Source organism: Orbicella franksi, chromosome 14, assembly GCF_964199315.1.
Source record: "Orbicella franksi chromosome 14, jaOrbFran1.1, whole genome shotgun sequence".
In the NCBI taxonomy this organism is placed as follows: Eukaryota; Metazoa; Cnidaria; class Anthozoa; order Scleractinia; family Merulinidae; genus Orbicella; species Orbicella franksi.
Window position 1 is genome coordinate 18,207,968 of NC_138158.1, and position 17,634 is coordinate 18,225,601.

A 17,634-nucleotide genomic window follows, 5' to 3' on the forward strand; every position below is an offset into this window, starting at 1 on the left:
ACATCAATTTATTACTTGACTGTTTAACAACCGGACAACGTTAAAAGAACACCACAACAGAACATTTTTCCTCGTAACTTTTCCAGCATATTCTTCGATTCGTATTTTCTTCTGTCTGTGGTCGAGCTTGGTAGCCAGGCGACACTCAAAAGGCCTGGTTGCAAAGTTACAAGATGGCGGTTTTCACGTAGTTCAAGATGAATGTGGAGGTATTAGCTCGTATTCGACCACCGAAACGAGGAGAACACTTTTCTCTGAATCTTTCGGGTACCCGCGTACAAGCAAGCAATGGAACTGGTCATATCTTTGGTGCTGTTTACAAATCAGAATCACTGACCTATGACATTTTCAGGGACGCGTTCTCTCCACTTGTAGAACTTTTCATAGCTGGTTACAATGTTTGTGTCTTAGCTTTCGGTGAAACGGGATCTGGCAAGTCGTATTCTCTTGCGGGGGAGAAAAATTCAAAGGCTGGGCTTATTCCTCTGATAATAAACTCTGTTTTTACGCGGATGAAAAATGAGAGATCAGCGCGAAAAGACTTGAGGGTGCAGAGAAATGACATCAATGATGGCGTTGTGTTAGTGCAGTTTTATGAGGTTTTCAACGAGAAAGTAAGAGATCTTCTTTTACTGCCACATGAAGGTGGGCTTGGGATTAACTTCAGTTAGACAGTATTAAATGTTAAAGTTAAAGGACTAGGGAATTTCCTTAGGGGGTTAACCTCGGGTAGATCGCTGTAAGTATATTGACAAGATAAACTTGTAAATTGAGCTTGCTCTTCCTTTTTCATGTTTCCTGTCTCTCAATCAGGAAATGTGGTGAAAAAAAGTAATATCCTTGAGTGATAAACCCATGGTTACCAATCAGGAGGTTGAAACCTGTCGCATTAGACAACTGAAAAATCGATCTTGAAGTTTCTCCTTCATGTGATTTATCTGTCAATCTCCCTATGAGATGCAATGCAATATACTTCTGCCAGCATAGTCAAAGGCTCTCCCCAGGAAGGGTGGTGGTAATTCTCTAACAGGCATGATTTAAAAGCATTTTTGCTTCCAAGTTAGATTGGCTGACATATTGGTGATAGGAAGGTTAGGGGAGGATTTTAGTCTCTTATACCACAGCCAAATAACTACAGCAATGACTCAGTGTTTAACTGTATTTATTATATCACACTAGACAAACATGTTGATGTGGTGGAAGATGGTCGCAGTGGAGTTCATATACAGAATGCCACTTACAAGAGGGTTGCTGATGCAGCAGAATGTACCAGTGTGTTTCGTCAAGGATGGTCAAATAGAACCAAAGGACAAACAGATTTTGAAACTAGGGCTACTGTGTTCTTCACCCTGGATTTGTCAATGGTGAGTGAGTGACCACTTAAGCAATAGAGCACTTTTTCCATGTTTATATAGCCTCATCTTAACACGAGGGGGGTTCATTGAATTAGAAACAGTCATGCAAACCCAAGATGCAGTGGAAGGCTTGCATAACTTTCGAGAATTCTCCCAATCCCCAAGTGTTTAAATGAGGCTATGTAAACACAGAAAAAGTACTCTATTGCTTTTATAAAATATTTCTCAAAAATAATGTCACAACTGTGCTAGGGACATTGTGTTGTGTTCTTGGGCAAGACACTTTACTCTCACAGTGCCTCTCTCCACCCAGGTGTATAAATGTGTACCGGTGAATTTAATGCTGGGGGTAACCCTGCAATGGACTAGCATCCCATCCAGGGGGAGTAGAAATACTCCTGGTCACTTCATGCTACAGAAACCGGGATAAGCTCTGGCCTGATGGGCCACTTGGCTTCTATAGGTACATGCAGACTTTACCTTACCTTGCCATTTGCTCTTTTGTTTCCCATAAGGTTCCTAAGGACAGCCAAGATCCTTTCACTTCTCGATTCTTGGTGGTAGAGTTACCTGGAGCAGAGAAACTAGCTGAAGATCCAACACAGCTCCGCATGAGAGAAGGTCCTACTCTGAACCGATCTATTACTGCATTTGGAAACCTTGTGGCAAAACTAGCTGCCTCTCCAAAATCCACCAGGGTCATCAATTATGGGTGAGTAGACACAGTGCTATATTGGTGCAGTCTTTTGGGTGGATCTAGGAAGTTGAGAAGTAGAGGGTTGTAACAGTTGGTGATGCAAGTTATGGGGCAGTGTGGGGTATGCCCTCCTAAAAATTTAAGAATCTAGCTGCTCTGAGATGCAACACGTACGGTACTTCCTGCATTTCTGGGAGTGAGTAATAATATTGGTTACCTGTAATATTCAATCAATTGGACACAATTTCCCAGTCGGTTAGACTAACAGTCAGAATAGATCATTCATCACAGATACTAATTGATTAAATGCGGATCTCTTAGACTTTGTTATTGGTCTGATTGTTAGTTTGAACTCATGCCATACAATTTGAACAAAGAACAATGATGTAATTTGAAAACAAAATTACTTGCCCAAATATGACTCCCTGAATTTTACTCCACTCAGTTCAGTTAATAATGCTTATTCTCCTCACGTTAAATAATGTGACCTGTTGTGATTACACACTGCTGTGACTCTTCCAGAGAATCCAAGGTAACCTTGTTGTTGAAGGACGCACTTGGGGGAAACTGTAGAACTAAAGCGTTGGTAACCCTCCATCCTTCTGATAGTTCAAGCCTTGCAACTGTACTCAAAACAGCAGGACAGCTGGCTCAAATCCAGAACTACCCTGTAGTCAACGACTTTATGGCTAAGGTATGCTCTTCCAACACACTACAACTGGGTTATGATAGAAAACATTTTAATTAACAATTCTTTGAGCTGTAACCTCTGTCACTCCACAAAGTACTAGTAATTGGTAGATACATTTAAACCTTTTGTAAGTAGACCGCCATTCTTGGAGACCCAGGAGCAGATAGTTGGGTCAGGAGTGAGTTAAATGGGCAAAAGCAGGGGTAATCATTCACTAGTTTGACTTATTCCTTGACTGACTATCTGCGCAATGCAGGTTCTCTATCCTGGTCGAATTGGAATTTGGAGATACTGGGTTTTGTAGAGGGAGGAAAACCAGAGAACCCGGAGAAGCTGGAGAAAAATTCTCAAAGCAAGGCAAGAACCAACGACAAACTCAACCTGCGTATGGCACAGGGCCAGCATCAAACCCAGGCCCCATTGCTGGGAGTCGAGCGCTTTCACCACTGCGCCATCCTTGCTCTCTTGTATATCACTTGGGACCAAGGGTAGGCCAGCCAGGCACAAAATCAAAAGGTCCTTGGTTGCCTATCGGCACTCAACTGCTGTCATGTTAAGAAATATACTAGCATGGGAAATTAATGTACAGTTATATTTTCACTTGACCATGACAACTACTTACAGTCTCCCTCAGTCTCCTTAACACACTTCTAAAAAAACAAACATGCAAACAGAAATTTCCCTTCTGCTACTGCATTGACCATCTAGTCGACCAAACCAGTAATTTTGCAGTGATAAGTGGACCTCCCTGGGAACAGAAAAAATGTATTAGCTTATAAAAGGCTAAAAATGTTAAATGGGTGGTTGGGACAGTGTACTGGTGTCTGCTCAAATGAAGTGTCTACTCTGGGAGGTACAACTCTGTTAGTAGAGGCTTCACTGCAAATCATTTTGTGCCTCTCAATAAGCTCAGCTGTTTGATTTGAGCTTTGAGCACTTAATAATTTTAATTATTTATCAAAATAATTGTTAGATTTATATAGATTAAGCAAGAGATTTGCATCATTCTGTATGTTCTTGCACACAGGAACTTCTGTGTCAGTTTAGATCAACAATTATGAAACTTCAAGATGACATCAGGATATCAGGAGGTACAAGAAGTCAAGGAACAGGAGACAGTCAAGCCAGAGCACAGGAACTGAAGGATCAAATGACACAACTTACTCAGGAAAATGTAACAATTTTTATTACTTTACTGTTTTAGGTGATTCTGCTCAGTTTTTTCAACTAATCTTGAGTTATAAGCTTCAAACAGGCGGAGCAGCAGTCTTCTATTGGCAAAATTTTGACCCCATATCGAAGAATGATGATTTCCAAGCATTATGAATTATAACCCTTTTATGCAAATGATCATTAACTATGAAAAACGTCATGCTGCTGTTTTTCAAGTTTATACTTATATGTAACAGCTTCAATCTTCTCCAGTTTTGACCTTCCACACCCCCTTTTGCCTTCTCTGTGGTTTAAGATGTTATTAGGCTATTCCAGATAATTCTATGACAAACTGGTAAGAGATGAAATTGCCTAAAATCAGATGACCTATCCCCTTTAAAGTTTTTATGTGGGAACAACCAATGCAGATCACTACATGCATCTATGTAGAGCTACATCGTCAGTAATGGAATTTTCTGGGTTGCTCCTGAGACATGACTTTGAAGGGCAGAGAAAGAATTGATTGTACATGAACAAAAAGAGAGAAATGTCTACAGACTATATGGTGTTATATAATATGTTAGACACTACACACCTCTCACTGGTTGATAGGTGTGTTAAGCTGCGACATTTAGATTTGCACGTATTTTGGAGAAATACTTCATGTAAAAGCAATAGTCAGAGTACTTTTTTCATGTTTACATGTACCTGGCCTCATATCAACACTTAGGGGTGGGAGAGTCCTTGAAAGTTATGCAAACCCGAGACTGCATCTCCAGTTTTCATAACTGTCTCAAATTCTCCACCCCCCCCCCCCCTGATGTTTAGATAAGGTTATGTAAACATGGAAAAAGTGCTCTATTGCTAAAATAGCAAAATAGTATATGCTTTTCACTTTACTGTTTTCAGAGTTTCTTTATGGGACTCTATATGATGAAATCTACTGCACTTTTCTTTCTGATTTGTTTGATTGTGTTATTATAGCTTCAGCTTCAGGATAAAAATGAGCAGCTATACACAAGGTTGGAAGAGATGCAGACACGATACAGTGAACTGATGAACTCCAAGACACAGCTCTCTTCAAAGCTAATCTCCAGTGAAGAAGAAAAATTACAGGTAAGACACAATCCTAGCTAACACTGTGTTCTTGACTGCTCTTCACCCTGGTGCAGAGAGGTCAATTTGTGCCACCAAATTGTAATGGGGCCATTCTAAGTAAACATCATCTTTTCCAGTGGAGTAGCTGAATAAACCCTGTTAGTCTTCGAAAATGTTGATACATATCAAATATTTGAGAAAAAGAAGACTCATTGCTTTCAAAGTACATGACATATATTCTTCAGGATAATAATATTAATTATAAATTGAGAGACTTGGCTGTAGTTCAGGAGACATGCGTCCATGTGACTGTGTAACTCTCCCTCCTTTTTAATGTCAAGTAAAACACTTTCTGTTGCAACTCTCCTCCATCAGCACTGGTAGCAGGAAGGCATCGTAGCATCAGGAATAATTGCAGACGTGGACTATTCTGCTGGTCTTTAACAAAACAATGTTTTTTTTCCAGAAAATATTGATCCTCCCCTGCCCCCATGAGAAGGTTTTCTGGTTTGAAAAAGCATCCCCTCCTCTCTCACTTTGTGGAAATGGTGTTAATCTTCAGACTGTCCTTTAAAACTGTCAACGTTGCTCACAGAGTCTTTCATCTTCCTGTCCCCTCTTGCTCCAAGGTGCAGGAGGAAAAGAGACAAAAGAAACAAGGTTGCAAAAATTTTAGCTTGTTATGCTGCCCCCCCCCCCCTCCCACCCCCACCCCGACCCTTTGGAATTTTCTAATGGCCTTTACAGGGGGTATTAATATCTTCTGGAGCTTTTTAAAGTTTAAAATAGACAGAGTATGTAGGAATGGCTTAATTAAATTCTAATGAAATTATTGTTATGTATTTAAATCCTTGTTGTGATTTGATTATTAATATTACAGATATCCAAGACTTTAGTGGATGTTCAGTTGGAGAACAATAGAATACAGGAAGATGCAGAAGCTTTTAATTTTGACCTCAACAATAAGGTAGAGTACACGACTTCAACTTTCCATGGATGAAATAATTCATTGTTGTTTTTACATTCAGCACTCTACAGATAGAGTAACCTAAATTTGGTTTTCATTATGCTCTAAAAACCTGGATGTATAAAGAAAGTTGGTAGTGATAATATTTTGTGATGGCTTTCATGCATGGAGGCAAACATTAGAGACATTTAGCACCAAGGGTTTCATGTTAATGGCAAACTGCAAACAGCAGTTTCAGGTTAGGCATTTGGTATTAGACTTTTGTGACCTCTATCAGTTTAGCTATGAAAACATGAAAGGATAATTTCACTTGAAGAGGCTGCCATATTGAATTTCCAGACAACAGCAGTGTTTGATTTTCAGATGGCAACAAAAAGTCCTATTTATACTCACTGGCTTACCGTTCAAAGACCAGGAGCATGTACTAAAAAGACTGGTTTACTAAGTTTATTACTGAGCACATGGTATAAACAGAAATTAAGGATAAAAAAATGTTAATTCACAGGTAAGTCACTTACATTATGTGAAAACCTACTTCTTGGCATTGAAAACCAGCGTCGAGAACTCCAAACCTGTCTGCAACACTTAGTCACGTGACTTCTAGCAGTTTGCCGTTTGAGGTTTCCATTGAAAACCTTGGTACTGAATGTCACTATTGAGTTAATGAAGCCACAAAAGTGGTCCTCACCATCAAGTCAGCAGATGAAACTCTAGTGGTACTGTTATAATTTTCAATATTTTGCAACATAAAATTTGGGATCTCTGTTTAAAATTTTCAATTTTGAAATAAGTTCATCCTAGAGTAAATGGTTGCATAATTTTCATTCCAGGTGCTTGCGCTGGAGAATAATGTAATGGAATTGCAGATGTTTCTGGATAAGGCTCAGACTGACCTAGCAGCAGCAAGAGAAGAACTTGTTATCATGGAAACAGAGCATAAAGAGCTAGCAGATGAATACATTGCCTTAAAAACTAGCCATGTTCAGCTGACAGCAGACTATCAGAAGGAGGTACATACAAGTATTAAATTATTTCTATGTAATATTATTTAGTTTGAATATTTTGAAAAGTGTTAAGTTTATGTTAAGTGTGTAGGACTGTAGTGTGTCAGTGGACCTGTGAGTAAAATGCTGGGAGAAGCTGGATACTGATACTACAACTGGTGGCGGGGGGGGGGGGGGGGGGAGCAGAGGTGGAACTTCCTGTTTCTTGTTGCTTTTTCTCACTGTTCCCATCCCTCATAGCTTTTCAATGAAAAAATAATACCTAATGGTGCAAAATCACTAAGGGAATCCCACTTCTCCTGCCTCCTGTAGGGTTCCTGCCCTCTTTACTCACAGTTCACTTCAGCTGACTCCTCCCACCCCGCTCATTTTAAGACTTGATGGCTTTTTAGATTCAAGTCTGCTAGTCTGCTAGTCTGCTAGTCTGCTATCCATCCACTGGCTTGGGTTGTTCTAAGCAATGATTTTAGTGTGACTTCTCAGCACTTCTAATGTTAAAGGAGCTACATCATGGTTTGCGCATCTTCAACAGTTTAGCTTAAATTTTTCAAGTTTGTCATTGGTAATCCGTGTCAATCTTCTCCATCCTTAACCATCCTTGTTCCATTATGGTTAATTATTATCTCTTTGGTATTTGTCTATCTTAGTAAATTATTATTTTCAGGCTTCCTTTAATTTAAAGGCAGTTTTGTAAGTGGCAAAAATAACTCAAAACACTGTGACTGAGCTCCTTTAAATGAGACTCCTTTAACACCATGTTATGTTTATATGAATATGCTTGAATGTTGACAAACATCAAGTTTTCCAGAATATGAATATTCATATTACTGTCATTTTTGCACACAATCGATATTGTAATCTGTTTTTTTTCTGTTTTAATATACAGGTGGCTAAAAATGAAGAGTTAGGTTTGGAACTTGTGACCTTACTTAACACTAAAGAAAAACTACAAAATGACAAAGAAGCAGCTGAACTTGAGACAATGCAGGTAATTATTAATACAAAGCTGCAATATTCACTCTTTTCAAGAGTATTTGAAATTTGTTCATCCATAAGTAGGTAACATCACATAACAAAGGCCTTCACTGTTTATCAATGGTTTAGTTGTAAGACTGAAAGATTACAAATTGTAGAGGTATTGATAGATAATTTACCATAAACATTCATGTTTAAACTGCAGAGATGCTGCTAAAACTTCTCTTGTGAAAGATTCAATGGTTTTCCTCTTTTCTCAGGAGTATTATGACCAGCTTAGGAGGATAGCAAGCAAATTTTCCAGGAGTTCTTTACGTGAAAAGGTAATTAATGTTGTTCTATATTCTATCTATTTGCCCCCCGCCCCCCTCCCCCCCACCCCACCTTAAGCTCATGTAAAGGTATGTATTTAGAGGTCTAACTGAGACCACTGGCGAACTCGGACCCAGAACCTCCTCTTCTTCTGGCCAAAGACAGCTAAGAACGGGGACCCTGGGACAATATTCGTTTGAAAGAAGAAAGCCGTACTTTTGCTCGTTTGCTTCCCCTTTCTCGTCCTTGTTGACTAGAGCTTAACTATTCTTCTATTCTTGTTCCGTGTCATCGTTGACATTTGCAGAGCATTTGCATTGCAAGGAAGTGACCTTAACAAGCCAATTGTTTTGTTTGTAAAACCTACCAAAATGTAAGCAAATAGGAAAGTATTAATTAATATGATATCTATTCAACACAGGACGACTTGTCAAAAAGTGTGCTCTCGTTACAATCAGAGAAGCTGGAACTGGAAAAACAGGTATTATGAACAGGAAAATCTGATCTCAAGAAACGTGATGATCAGTTTGGTACTTTGGTTTTGTTCTGTCCTCAGTTGTTCATAGGATAGATAACGTTACCTACCGGATAAATCTCTATCCAATGGATAGCGTAGCTTGTTTTGTTAACACAACACTTACGTAACGTAACATAACGTAAGGTAACACAATAACACTTATCCATTGGATGAAGTGATTTACACGGTGGATAGCTTTATCCACTCTTTGAACCTGAAGTGGGCCCTGAAGGTTGAAGGAGCTCAGTCGCGGTATTTTGAGTTATTTTGGCCACGTACAAAATTACCTTTAACTTAAAGGAAACCCGAAAATAATAGTTTACTAAGATAGAAAAACACCGAAGAGATGATTATTAACCATAAAGGAACAAGAACTTGAAAAATGAGAGCTAAACTTTTCAAGATGCTCAAACCTTGACGTAGGTGACTTTGTACAACCACTGTCTAAACGAGCTGAAAACAAAATACGCCTGTCATGTCTGCAAGGTTACATTGTAAAGAGGTGTCGCATCCGCAGTTTCTCAGTGCATCGATTCTCCCAATACACTTATTTTAAAAATACTTCTTCAATTTTTTTCCACTTAGTTATTTCAAAACAACCAGCACCGAGAGGGAAAAGCGGAGGTACTTCGAGTTCAACATAAACGAGAACTGGTCAAGTTAGAAGAAAGAATGTAAGTAGTTACTTGTAAAATATTTTCTGGTTTGTTCTTTTCTACTTATGCTAGTAACGAAAATTCAAAGGCGGTCATGTACGTTGGCGCAATAGTTGTCACTCTTTGTGGAATTTAGCGAACATAGTTGCTTTACTGGTGATTTTTACCTGTTGTTGTGTTATGTTACGTTACGTTACATTATGTTACGTTGTGCTATGTTATGTTATGTTATGTTATGTTATGTTATGTTATGTTATGTTATGTTACGTTGTGTTATGTTATGTTATGTTACGTTGTGTTATGTTACGTTACGTTGTGTTATGTTACGTTACGTTATGTTTACGTTACGTCGTCAATTGCTCTATTTTAAGGCACTTGAAGAGGGGTGCTCTCTTTCTTACTCTCTCTGAAAAGAATAGGAGCAAATACGCAGATAAACAGACAAGAGAATTACAAAACATTTCCATGTTGCTGTTTTGTTTGTTTTATTTTCTTCGGAAAGAAAGAGAAAGCATTGTGTCATTACATTTGCCTTTGTAGATCCAAACTGACAAGAGAACTGAAGGAATCAAAGGAATCTCTACGGGAGATTCAACGGAAGCTTGCTCATCAATCTGCGGTTAGTCATCTCACTGCGAAGATCTGAATGCAAATTCTCCTCATTGATTCCTATAAATTTCATTTAAAATTAGTTGTGGGAATTTAACGACATCTCAAAGTTGATGACTTTCTGTATTCTTTTCCTCAATCTGCTTGAAAATGTATTGGTATAGTAAGGAGAATTTACATATACATCGCTCCTGGGATTGAACAGTTTAAGGATACTACTTCGTTATGAAGGAAACCTAAGATAGCAAAAACACCAAAAAGGACATAATGAATCGGTCTGTGGCAACTGGGACCAGAATCCGCTACCGAAAATACGCAGGCCATAATAAGATTTGGGAGAATCAACCTGATTGGGAGCGGATAATTCCAGGCTCCAGAAACCAGAAAATGTTAGCTAACCTACATTTCTGTCTCTTGATAAAGGAATTGATCTCTGCCAACGGCGAGAAGCACCGTCTGTATGAAGAAAACAACAACTTGGACTTGCGTCTTAAGGAGCTTAGTGCGGAATACACGAACAGACTTCAGCAGTACATTCACGATATAGCGGTGAGACTTGCTGCTTTTCATTTCCCATAAGCGTTTCCCGTTATGAAAAATTAGTCATATAACGAGCCCTCTGATTGGCTGTGCAAGCGTTTTGCACGGTACGGCTTATGACGTGTCATTGCACTTTGTTGGGTTTGTATCATAAACTTGCTGCTTTTTATTTCCCATAAGTCCTTTCCCATTATAAAAAGTTCTTATAACGAGCCTTCTGATTGGCTGTGCAGTCGGTTTATACAGCGGTTTTTAATTGAGTGTTGTAAAACCAAAACCAAACCAATTACTTACCAATTAGACTACTCAGCCAATCTCAAACCGTAGTTAAACCAAAACCAAAACCAAAGTAACTGCCTGATTACCTTTGACACTCAGTTGTAAACCGCTCCGTCATAAACTTTTTCGCTTAGCCCGATTCAAACATCCGAGAAAGTTTCGAATTATTCAATCAATCAATCAATCCATCCATGCATGCATGCATGCATCCATCCATCAAACAATCAATCAATCAATCAATCAATCTTTAATAATTCAAAAGTACTTACTTAAACATAAGCCTTCCTATGCTTGCTAATAATCGAAACTTCAAGCATTTGCTCTCGTTTAACTTGAAACTTTCTTGCACTCTAGTTTCTGTCCTCATCAAATTTTCACAGCAGCCGACAAAAGTTTTGGTACATTTGACAGGTAGATGATGATAACTGTCAGCTCGTTTTTCTCGTTGATGACATGATAGTCAACAAAATTTGACGAAAACTTTCACCAGCTTTTGCCCTTAAAGGCTTCTTCGCTTTTACGAAGATTCACCGAACATACTTCTTGCTTCTTCCCGACTGAATATCGATTTTTCAAAACTCTCACCCAACTTTTGCCCGTAAAGTTCGCTTCTTCGCGTTCACGAAGATTCGCCGAACATACCACTGTCTAGTTCTCGACTGAATGTCGATTTTTCTTTCACAGGTGTTCTGTGGAAAGGCTAATGAGAAGCAGCTTTCAGTGGAATCATTGCAATCGTACATCGATGTGATGGTAAGACAGATTCGAGACTCGCACGAGAAAAAAGAAGAAGCCTTGGAAAACAGACTGCGAGAATTAAAAGTAACCATAAGAGACATGGTACAGAAACACGAGAGTCTATCCTCGGCTTACAGGTACATACAATTCAACACACGAATAGCAATCCTGCTAGAGCGGGTTTCATGTGAGTGTCGAAAAGTAATTGATTTTGCATCAACTACGCTACACGATTGGCTTAAAAAACTCGCACCGCTTTTTCATCCAATCAGAAGTAAAACTAAAACCAATCGTGACTCATTCGCACGCGTCTTCCCGCGTTTTGCGTCACCTACATGCTATCCCTTCGAGTTGTGATTGGTTCACTGGATCGTCTATATCCTTCGTGATTGGCTAGAGTTATTACTTTGGGCTTTGGTTTTACAGCACTTAATTGAAAACCTTTTTAATTAACAATTAGATTATGAGCTGGAGATTTCTATCGCGTGAACGTTGATGAGGCCGTAGCCCGAGTCAACTATCACGCATAGAAATCTCGAGCGTGCAATCTTATTGTCTTCGCATAAATCTCAATTTAAAAGCAATTTGTCTAAATCCTTTTCGCAAACACTTCGAAAACGCAAAGAAACGGCCGCAATTTTGTTAATAACTGCACACTGCTAGGTTACTCACTATCTACAACAGAATAGGTAGTGAGTACCTCAGTAACATAGCCAGTAAGAGAACAGCGTTCGTGATAGAACGCTGATAGATTTATACTAAATCCTAGTCGTTTCTTTTCCTACGCATAAACTTCTTCAAATTATTGTAGCTAAAATTGCCCGAAAAAATGTTTAAATTGCATTCAGATTTTCCAGAAAACTTTCTTGACCGATATCCAATTGATCATTATTTAGTGTTTTATATAATTGTTCAATTTTTTCCTTCTCAGGATGTTAAAGTTCGACATGGAAAGCAAAGGGGCACGGGATGTACCACAGGTTGACCAACCTGATTTGTACCTCCCGTCAGAGAGTGAATTACAAATGGCTCAGGTTGGTTTTGCTATTGGTGTCCCTATGAAACAAATGAAAAGTTTGTTGTTTTCAGAAGTTTATAGTTGTACAATTTACTCAACAGAGTCGAGAAATTGCAAAACTGACTGCTGATCTCAGAGAATTGAAACAAAGCAACGAAGATCTCAAACAAAAGGTACAAATATTTCGGTGTTTCTTTTCTCGTATGGTTACTATACATAGTCATACTGACAAAGTCTGTTAGGTTTCGTTGTATTATTAAAAAAGTTTACCCACTGTTGGTAGAGTGGATTAAATCTACTCCCGACAGAATGTGATGTGAATCTAATCATATCAATTCTGTATCACTCGAAAGTTATCAATAACATCTACTGTTAAGCTACACTGCGAACAGTCTCTCTTTTTCTCGAAAATCCACGGGAAAGAAGTTAGAGAAACTGTTCGCAGTCAATTGTTTAGCCCCTCTACAACGGCCACTAGCGATTTGCGCATCTTGAAAAGTTTAGCCTAAAGTTTTCAGATTCGTCGTTTACAATCCGTGTCAATTTTCTCCATCCTTAACCATCCTTGCTCTTTTATGGTGTATTAGTATCTCTTAAGTGCTTTTCTATCTTAGCGAACTACTATTTTCAGGTTTCCTTCGATATAAATGCAATTTTGTATGTATACAAAATAATTCAAAATACCGTGTCTGAGCGCTTTTAAATGGCCGTTGGAGAGGGTTGTTGTTGTAGGGTGGTTTTGATAAGAGTAAAAAAGTATAAATTGTTGTACGGTCGCAAGAAAAATCCTGGCTGTTGAGGAGAAGCATAAGTTATTGGAGGTTGGACCGTAGTTTAGCGAGGCGTGTTGCATCTCAGATTTTAGATTTCAAATTTTTATTGCTTTGCACTATTTACAAAAATTATAACCGTTTAACAGTATTTATAGAAATTACATTAATTAAAAAGAGAAAAGAAATGTAACGGTAAATAGCCAAAATGAAATGTGACGGTGCTCAGTGACCAAAGTAGCATAGGCTTTCGTAAAGAAGAGCGAATCATGCAAATTAGTAGTCATTTTGTATATCAGGAGGCGATTCTGTTGCTAAGAGTCTGTCATGCCAAGAATTACATTTGTTTAAAGAGTTCCTAAATGAACTTTCGGAAAGCAACAATGGTTTCCGGTAGTTCATTTAGGAAGGTAGAAAAGTCGAAAAACACTAGAGTTTGAACAACAAGTCGAAACGGTACAAGGCCTGTTAGACTAAAAGTATTAGAGTGATTGAGGTAGATTGTAAACGACGTGCTTGAAAATTTTAATTTACTAAGCTTGTGGTTATCACGTTACCTTTGTTCCAGCTGGCTGCAAGCACTTCACGTTTCACGTCAGATGAGCAGCAAAAAGATCTGTAAGTTACCAAGAACAATTTTTGCATGCTGAAGAAGTTGTTTTTTGGTGTTAACACATGTTGTTGTTATCTTTGTTAGTGGAAACATCAGTGTGGTGGTTTATCTCTGTTACTGAGCGGTTTTCAACGGAGAGTCGACAGCGATCTAGGCTTGCTTTGCGTTAGTGCGCTTCGTGATTGGTTTAAAAAACTCGCGCCACTTGTTTAACCAATCAGATACAAGACTAAAATCAATCACGACTTTGTCAGGTGATTTTCCCGCGCTTTGCGCCGGGCACGTGTATTTGCCTCGTTTTCTCATTGGTTTACTGTGGTGTCTACGTTTGTTGTGATTGGCTAGTTACCTTGGTGTGGACACAATTGTGGAAACTGCTCCTACTGACAGAGCTCCTTTTACCTGCTTTATCCAGTTTCAAACCCGATATTTCGTTTGTTGTTTACAACTTTCATTTTGTTGTCAGGTCATTGCCAGCCGGTCAAGCCACAGTGGAGATGGGATGGGGCTATCTTAGGAAGCAACTTCGAGAATTCACGCTTAATACCCAGGTGCCAGATAATTCTGTCAATCAAAGATTGAAATAATTTTTCAGCTTCCGTTAATGTAGAGGTAATCGCATGAAAACTCGAGCAATTAAGGATTTACACTACACATCACCTTTGAAGATTCTTTCAATTTGCACTTGCCTTTCCATAAATGTTTGTAGCGTTTAACAGATTGTGTGGTGTGTCAATACAAATGCCGTTCAATATAAGAAAACTATCAAATATACTTTTGTATCTCTTTTTTGCTACGACAAGAGGACTTTCAAAACGAATTTCGGATTATTTCGACTTTCTTGCTACATTACGTGCAACATGTCTTGGTTTTTAATCTAATGGAGCAGAATTGGATTACATTTGCGTGGCTCTAATTGTTTAGGAAGTAAAAATGCGTCCACCGTTCTAGCCAATCAGCTCAAATACACTGTTTTTAAGCGAATCGGAGACCTTTCTTCATTTGACTTACGCGCATTTCCCGCGCTTTGCGCGGTTTGCACGTCCTCCTTTCGAGTTCTGTAGCTTTACTGGGTTTGTTGTGCTTGGCCAGATGTGAAAACATTGGTTTTGCTTTAGTTGTTAGAAGCATCTCTTTATTTCCTTTGTTTCTTACCTCAGCAAGATCTGGAGAGTGAGCGGGCTTCACTGATGACCCGCTGTATAATGGCCGAGGAACAACTGGCGCGCCTTCAGCACTATATAGATACGAATCTTAAAAGGTAACGAAGTCTCTTTTATCTACAAGTTGGTACAGTGATACAGATATCATATCAGAAAAACCATTGCTCTAATAGAAATCAATTAGATTCTTCCGACCAGAAAAAGTTTCTGAAAACAGGGGAAGATATAGGGAATTCCATTCGACCAAAAATTTTCGAAACGAGACCAAATGAAAGGATATTTCGTGGTAAAGTTTACAGAAAATTCGGAGATTGTTGCATTTCCAAAACGTGAACCATTTAACCGAAACTTCTGGGTATAAACAACCAGAAAGTACTTTCAAGGCCCTAACCTCGAAAACGTGAATTTTCCACATTTTAGGTTTTAAAGACTGTGAAGTACGAAGGCGGATTGTCCATGTTTTTGTTGGGACCGGAACATTGTCCTTTGCCGAATTTTTACACTTGTTCTCTTTTTTTTGTGTGTTGCAGATACCAAGAAGAAATAGTTCGGCTGCAAGCATTGTTAGGGAATACTACTAATGGTGCACGTAAAAGGCGTTAGTTCTATTTAAAAAAAACATCTGAGGTGTTTAAAAACATGCATTTTTATGGTCAAAACATTCATTGCGTTATTGTAGAGCTCTTTCAAAAGGCTTGTCCTACAAAAATATAAAAATGCGCGCGACAATGCCGAAAGTTGTTATGGGTACCGTTTAGTTTACAGCTGGTTGGCTGACAACCTTGATCCCAGGCTCTCTCTCCTTTGCCTCCCTTGTCGTTGGGAAGGCAAAGGAAAGAGAGCCTGGAAACGAGGTTGGGTGACGGTGCTTCAGCGTCATAAGAAAAAAATATGAATACGTGTATTTATGGGTTCTCCTTCCTTCGCCCGGAAACACCGTGCACTTCGGTCAACCAGCGGTAAACTAACACTACCCATACTACGTTTCGGTGTTGTCGCGTACGCTCTTACGTTTTTAAAGGAGCTCAGTCACGGTATTTTGAGTTATTTTGGCCACATACAAAATTACCTTTAAATGATAGGAAACCTGAAAATAACAGTTTAATAACATAGAAAAACACCAAAGAGAATGATAAACCATAAAGGAACAAGGATGGCTAAGGATGGAGAAGATTAACACGGATTACAAACGAATTTGAAAGATTGAGGCTAAACTTCTCAATATGCGCAAACCGTGACTGACCTCCTTTAACCCTTTGAATACCAACTACGCATATTGATGGTCGTGTTCTTTGTACCACTTGTGACGTCATCAATGTTAATGTCATCAGATATTCTTGATAAGCAGATAGTAGTACTAGGCTAGGCCTTTCCGCACAATGGTCAGGTTTAGATATCGACGACATTCCGACGTCGCAAATCGAAAAACAACGTTATCAGTTTTGGTGCAAAAACGGTGGTAAAATGGTCCACTACGCCTATGATTGATCAAGGTCCATTTCTAGGCTTCGCCCGTAATTAACCTCCAACTTTTCACGGCAGCCAGAAAGAACATACAATGCAAAAGTAGCCAGTGTAAAAGGGCCGAGAAAAACAGAAAGGAAAGGGGCAACAAACAAAATTGATAACGGCTAATGGCATGCCCGGAATTGAAGTTTTGCTCAATTTTTGTACCTAATCCTCGAAAATCTCTCCTTTTAGTAAAAAAAGCTTTTTTTTAGCAAACCTTAGGCTTATTTAGCGTCATGGCAGCTAAAAAACCTGACTAAACGGTTAAAAACGGTATTTTTTGGCGAAAGTTGGGTATTCAAAGGGTTAAGGTAGAGAATGCTATATTTATTTTTTATATACGATGTACAGGTGTATTATTTTTCGTGGCCATTCATATCTCACTGTTGTATAGTTTGATATTTTATTATTCCGACAGTTCATATCTACCGCTGGGTATTAATTTATTGTGGCAAAAAGTTCATGAATTGTAGGCTTTGCCATACAAAATGCAAATCATGAAAATATTTTAAACTTTCAAACTCAACCTTAACAATAAAGGTTTCAAAATCGGCAGTGTTACTCATTTCGTCTATTTCCAAGCCCCTAAAAATGAAATTTCGTGGGGGACAAGACCCCAAGCTTCTTGCGGCTCGCTTCTTCAGTGCTCGATTCACCCTCTTTTTGGTGCGTACTCCATGAAAAATGTACGCTATGTCCCTGAGCGCCAGCGAAGAAAAGCCAAAACGAGCTATTAAAAAAGGCGAAGAAAATCAAGAACATACAAGAACTCAGGATTGATTTCGTACAGTTTCAAGGATTGTCTCGTAAAATTCACACGTATTATTCAATTTTTTTGTCTATTTTCAGATTCTTTTCTCTTACTGTACATGTCATCGCGCTTTACAATAACGTAGAGTCGCTGTAGACAGCTTAGTTTGCTCTTCGCCAATAAACACCTTTTATATTTAGCGCTTATTAACCGAGCAGGA

At 38.8% G+C, this 17,634-nt stretch overlaps 1 protein-coding gene across 1 annotated transcript; it reads left to right on the forward strand.

Annotated features, from left to right (window-relative positions):
• The first annotated feature begins 181 nt into the window (after window positions 1–181).
• LOC145467330 (coiled-coil domain-containing protein 78-like) lies at window positions 182–17,304 on the forward strand. Its single transcript, XM_081450880.1, has 21 exons — window positions 182–645; window positions 1,180–1,364; window positions 1,871–2,067; window positions 2,575–2,746; window positions 3,771–3,917; window positions 4,880–5,011; window positions 5,874–5,960; window positions 6,791–6,970; window positions 7,851–7,952; window positions 8,200–8,262; window positions 8,673–8,732; window positions 9,354–9,442; window positions 9,965–10,043; window positions 10,457–10,582; window positions 11,537–11,727; window positions 12,522–12,624; window positions 12,710–12,781; window positions 13,947–13,996; window positions 14,458–14,542; window positions 15,152–15,252; window positions 15,685–17,304. The coding sequence occupies exons 1-21, from the start codon at window positions 198–200 to the stop codon at window positions 15,755–15,757; spliced, it is 2,742 nt and encodes a 913-aa protein (XP_081307006.1). The 5' UTR covers window positions 182–197; the 3' UTR covers window positions 15,758–17,304.
• Window positions 17,305–17,634: the final 330 nt, after the last annotated feature.

Coding starts and splice junctions, on each gene's coding strand:
- LOC145467330 (XM_081450880.1), top strand. CDS start 198: ATGAATGTGGAGGTATTAGCTCGTATTCGACCACCGAAACGAGGAGAA. Junction 2,747..3,770: donor TCAACGACTTTATGGCTAAG/GTATGCTCTTCC, acceptor TCTTGCACACAG/GAACTTCTGTGTCAGTTTAG. Junction 15,253..15,684: donor ATAGATACGAATCTTAAAAG/GTAACGAAGTCT, acceptor TGTGTGTTGCAG/ATACCAAGAAGAAATAGTTC.